The following is a 6,000-nucleotide window of genomic DNA, read 5'->3' as shown; positions in this document are numbered from 1 at the left end:
TACTCTCTGCTGGCCTGTGCGCTGTGGCCCATGGTGGCGTTTGTGGTGCCGGAGCATCAGCTGGGAACGGCGTACGGATTGTAAGTCTCTCCCCTGATGTTCCTCATCCTCTGCTGAAGATCATGCAGGTGTTTCTGATGCTCTGGTGTGTGTGTGTGTGTGTGTGTGTGTGTGTGTGTGTGTGTGTGTGTGTGTGTGTGTGTGTGTGTGTGTGTGTGTGTGTGTGTGTGTGTGTGTGTGTGCAGCATGCAGTCCATCCAGAACCTGGGTCTGGCCGTCATGTCGATGGCTGCGGGAAGCATCCTGGACAACAAGGGTTACCTCTTCCTCGAGGTCTTCTTCATCGCCTGCCTGTGCTGTGAGTGTCTGCACACTACGGCTGTCAAAATGGCTGAAAAGCTCAATGCAAATTTCTTTCTTAAAAATTAGTTCTAATTATATTTAAATTCTAAAGGCAATACTTTAAAAAAGTACTGTATTGTCTCCAATGCCCAGAAGAGGGTGCAAGCGAGCGCAATAAGCAAATAAACCAAATCAAGCATCGCATCTTCTATTGAAATGAAATGACATTCACTTTTTAAAGTGCATTAACTTTTCAAACAAGTGTTCTTAAATAAAATATAATTTCCTTATACTACAGGGCTGTTGAATGCTTGATTCTGATTGGTTGAGAACGTTCTAAGGTGTGCAATTATTTTCAGGGAAACGCACGGCTAACGTAGTTCCAGGCAGGTCTTGACCGGATTACAGTTCCATATCACTGCGCGTAGTTAACTGTAATAACGGAAAATAGCATACAATTCATAACAAGAAAAAACATGCAGCCCATGCGCTTGATCTGCAATTTTCGATGTCTAACTTCACAATCAATGGAAACATGCAGTTTAATTTTAATAAACAAAGTATATAACCCTATATAGTCAATAGAAAATTAGACTGAATAGGCCTATATAAATAAATTGATAGTCCTGCTGCACGGGTTTCCGTAATTATTGCAGATAATAGGCTATAACAAATAAATAATTATTGATAGGCCTATAGCCTACTTGTTAATAGGACTTTGTGTTTCATTTACTACTGTCAATATTAGGAAAAAAACATGAACGAACTAATTCAAATGAATTGAATTAATTAATAAATAATGACATTGAAGCACATCTCTCTCTCTCTCTCTCTCTCTCTCTAATAACTGCATTAATAACTGCATAAAGCCGGGGACACACTTATTGTAAGGCCGGTTATGAATGTAATTTGATACTTTGTTATGATTGATGATGCCCAAACGCGTGTTCAGCGCGTTCAGTCTGTGTTTAAAATCTGCTGCAGTCGATGGAAACCGAATGTTTCAGCCAGTCGTTAAGTATGTCCAGCATTAGTCTGCTGTCAGTGGCTCAAACCTCCGTTACTAACTCTAAAAGACGTTTTGGAATTAGCACCGGAGGCGTGGGATTAGATGCGCAGTAAATTAGTCCTACATACAAGAGCGTTTTAATGACAAAAACTTTACAAACGTCTTGAAATACATAATTTGAACAATGTTTCGATGTGTGGTAACTGTAGTATAAGTGGAATAATTGACTTCAGGCCGTTGAATTATTAGAAAAATAATGCACACCGAGGTGTAACGTCCAATCCGCTTCACGTCGTGACCGCATTACCACCTCGGGTGTGCATTATTTTTCTAATAATTCAACGGGCTGTCGTCAATTATATGTGCATGCAAGGAAAACGAGGTTACAATAGTGCATAAAACTGTGTTTGTGCATCAGTAACCTGAGAACACACTTTAACACACAGCGTAATGAACTACATGAACACACAACAGCAAACTGGCATCCAGAAACACTTCTACACAAACACACACACGCACACACACACACACACACACACACACACACACACACACACACACCTCCATATTGATCATCACACACACCAGAAGCTTTCTGTTGATGATGTTTCAGCTGATGACACACACACACACCGCGGCAGTTACGTCGTCATCATGTCCGATAGTAGTCTATGTGAAAATGCATGGATCGGATAGTGGTCATTGAAAGAGTGTGTGAAACGGATGCTCAACCCAATCAGAATCGGGCATCGAGACCTCACACATAAACTACAGTACAAGCTGGATTTACACCACAAATCATGCTCATGTTTTATTCAAAAGTAATAAGTTGTGGAAAAAATTATATCTATCCATGATTTTGCTTTTCTTGCTCTGTTCAGAACACTAGTTACACTAGAAATAATTATTCAATTAATCTAATGTTGTGGCCCATGTTGTGTAGTTTCCTTAAACTGCAATTCTGTCTTCCTGAATGATGATGAAACACTGACTTGTGTGTGTGTGTGTGTGTGTGTGTTTCAGTGGCTCTGCTCGCGGTGGTGTTGCTGTATCTGTATGATTATCACACAGGTAAGCTCAGCGATCACTCCTTCCGTTACTCACACACACTTCCTGTTACTCACACACACTTCCTGTTACTCACACACACTTCCTGTGCTCGGCCTGTAGCGGGCCGTTACTCACACACACTTCCTGTGCTCGGCCTGTAGCGGGCCGTTACTCACACACACTTCCTGTGCTCGGCCTGTAGCGGGCCGTTACTCACACACACTTCCTGTGCTCAGCCTGTGGTGGGCCGTTACTCACACACACTTCCTGTGCTCGGCCTGTAGCGGGCCGTTACTCAAACACACTTCCTGTGCTCGGCCTGTAGCGGGCCGTTACTCACACACACTTCCTGTGCTCGGCCAGTAGCGGGCCGTTACTCACACACACTTCCTGTGCTCGGCCTGTAGCGGGCCGTTACTCACACACACTTCCTGTGCTCGGCCTGTAGCGGGCCGTTACTCACACACACTTCCTGTGCTCGGCCTGTAGCGGCCGTTACTCACACACACTTCCTGTGCTCGGCCTGTAGCGGGCCGTTACTCACACACACTTCCTGTGCTCTGCCTGTAGCGGGCCGTTACTCACACACACTTCCTGTGCTCAGCCTGTGGTGGGCCGTTACTCACACACACTTCCTGTGCTCGGCCTGTAGCGGGCCGTTACTCACACACACTTCCTGTGCTCGGCCTGTAGCGGGCCGTTACTCACACACACTTCCTGTGCTCGGCCAGTAGCGGGCCGTTACTCACACACACTTCCTGTGCTCGGCCTGTAGCGGGCCGTTACTCACACACACTTCCTGTGCTCGGCCTGTAGCGGGCCGTTACTCACACACACTTCCTGTGCTCGGCCTGTAGCGGGCCGTTACTCACACACACTTCCTGTGCTCGGCCTGTAGCGGGCCGTTACTCACACACACTTCCTGTTACTCACACACATCTTCCTGTTACTCACACACACTTCCTGTGCTCGGCCTGTAGCGGGCCGTTACTCACACACACTTCCTGTGCTCGGCCAGTAGCGGGCCGTTACTCACACACACTTCCTGTTACACACACACTTCCAGTTACTCACACACACTTCCTGTGCTCGGCCTGTAGCGGGCCGTTACTCACACACACTTCCTGTGCTCGCCTGTAGCGGGCCGTTACTCACACACACTTCCTGTGCTCGGCCTGTAGCGGGCCGTTACTCACACACTTCCTGTGCTCGGCCTGTAGCGGGCCGTTACTCACACACACTTCCTGTGCTCGGCCTGTAGCGGGCCGTTACTCACACACACTTCCTGTTACACACACACACTTCCTGTTACTCACACACACTTCCTGTTACTCACACACACTTCCTGTGCTCGGCCTGTAGCGGGCCGTTACTCACACACACTTCCTGTGCTCGGCCTGTAGCGGGCCGTTACTCACACACACTTCCTGTGCTCGGCCTGTAGCGGGCCGTTACTCACACACACTTCCTGTGCTCGGCCTGTAGCGGGCCGTTACTCACACACACTTCCTGTGCTCGGCCTGTAGCGGGCCGTTACTCACACACACTTCCTGTGCTCGGCCTGTAGCGGGCCGTTACTCACACACACTTCCTGTGCTCGGCCTGTAGCGGGCCGTTACTCACACACACTTCCTGTGCTCGGCCAGTAGCGGGCCGTTACTCACACACACTTCCTGTTACTCACACACACTTCCTGTTACTCACACACACTTCCTGTGCTCGGCCTGTAGCGGGCCGTTACTCACACACACTTCCTGTGCTCGGCCTGTAGCGGGCCGTTACTCACACACACTTCCTGTGCTCGGCCTGTAGCGGGCCGTTACTCACACACACTTCCTGTGCTCGGCCTGTAGCGGGCCGTTACTCACACACACTTCCTGTGCTCTGCCTGTAGCGGGCCGTTACTCACACACACTTCCTGTTACTCACACACACTTCCTGTTACTCACACACACTTCCTGTTACTCACACACACTTCCTGTGCTCGGCCTGTAGCGGGCCGTTACTCACACACACTTCCTGTGCTCGGCCTGTAGCGGGCCGTTACTCACACACACTTCCTGTGCTCGGCCTGTAGCGGGCCGTTACTCACACACACTTCCTGTTACTCACACACACTTCCTGTTACTCACACACACTTCCTGTTACTCACACACACTTCCTGTGCTCGGCCTGTAGCGGGCCGTTACTCACACACACTTCCTGTGCTCGGCCTGTAGCGGGCCGTTACTCACACACACTTCCTGTGCTCGGCCAGTAGCGGGCCGTTACTCACACACACTTCCTGTTACTCACACACACTTCCTGTTACTCACACACACTTCCTGTTACTCACACACACTTCCTGTGCTCGGCCTGTAGCGGGCCGTTACTCACACACACTTCCTGTGCTCGGCCAGTAGCGGGCCGTTACTCACACACACTTCCTGTTACTCACACACACTTCCTGTTACTCACACACACTTCCTGTTACTCACACACACTTCCTGTTACTCACACACACTTCCTGTGCACGGCCTGTAGCGGGCCGTTACTCACACACACTTCCTGTGCTCGGCCAGTAGCGGGCCGTTACTCACACACACTTCCTGTGCTCGGCCTGTAGCGGGCCGTTACTCACACACACTTCCTGTGCTCGGCCTGTAGCGGGCCGTTACTCACACACACTTCCTGTGCTCGGCCAGTAGCGGGCCGTTACTCACACACACTTCCTGTGCTCGGCCTGTAGCGGGCCGTTACTCACACACACTTCCTGTGCTCGGCCTGTAGCGGGCCGTTACTCACACACACTTCCTGTGCTCTGCCTGTAGCGGGCCGTTACTCACACACACTTCCTGTGCTCGGCCTGTAGCGGGCCGTTACTCACACACACTTCCTGTGCTCGGCCTGTAGCGGGCCGTTACTCACACACACTTCCTGTGCTCGGCCTGTAGCGGGCCGTTACTCACACACACTTCCTGTGCTCGGCCTGTAGCGGGCCGTTACTCACACACACTTCCTGTGCTCGGCCAGTAGCGGGCCGTTACTCACACACACTTCCTGTTACTCACACACACTTCCTGTGCTCGGCCTGTAGCGGGCCGTTACTCACACACACTTCCTGTGCTCGGCCTGTAGCGGGCCGTTACTCACACACACTTCCTGTGCTCGGCCTGTAGCGGGCCGTTACCCACACACACTTCCTGTTACTCACACACACTTCTTGTGCTCGGCCTGTAGCGGGCCGTTACTCACACACACTTCCTGTGCTCGGCCTGTAGCGGGCCGTTACTCACACACACTTCCTGTGCTCGGCCTGTAGCGGGCCGTTACTCACACACACTTCCTGTTACTCACACACACTTCCTGTTACTCACACACACTTCCTGTGCTCGGCCTGTAGCGGGCCGTTACTCACACACACTTCCTGTGCTCGGCCAGTAGCGGGCCGTTACTCACACACACTTCCTGTTACTCACACACACTTCCTGTTACTCACACACACTTCCTGTTACTCACACACACTTCCTGTTACTCACACACACTTCCTGTGCTCGGCCTGTAGCGGGCCGTTACGTTACTCACACACACTTCCTGTGCTCGGCCTGTAGCGGGCCGTT

General features: G+C 50.8%; 1 protein-coding gene across 2 annotated transcripts in view; it reads left to right on the top strand.

The window, feature by feature from the left end:
* Positions 1-6,000, top strand: part of mfsd1 (major facilitator superfamily domain containing 1) — a 41,515-nt gene that overhangs the window by 9,144 nt on the left and 26,371 nt on the right. For both annotated transcript variants that reach the window (XM_077197350.1, XM_077197349.1), the window contains exons 12-14: positions 1-80; positions 246-358; positions 2,375-2,422. The exon at positions 1-80 is cut by the window's left edge and continues 18 nt beyond it. In XM_077197350.1, the coding sequence (XP_077053465.1) occupies positions 1-80; positions 246-358; positions 2,375-2,422 (241 nt within the window). The remainder of the gene's footprint in view (positions 81-245; positions 359-2,374; positions 2,423-6,000) is intronic.

This window comes from Siphateles boraxobius, unplaced genomic scaffold (genome assembly GCF_051911475.1).
Source record: "Siphateles boraxobius isolate OS27281-9 unplaced genomic scaffold, OSU_SipBor_1 39, whole genome shotgun sequence".
Lineage (NCBI taxonomy): Eukaryota > Metazoa > Chordata > Actinopteri > Cypriniformes > Leuciscidae > Siphateles > Siphateles boraxobius.
This window is presented reverse-complemented; position numbering and strand designations above follow the sequence as displayed.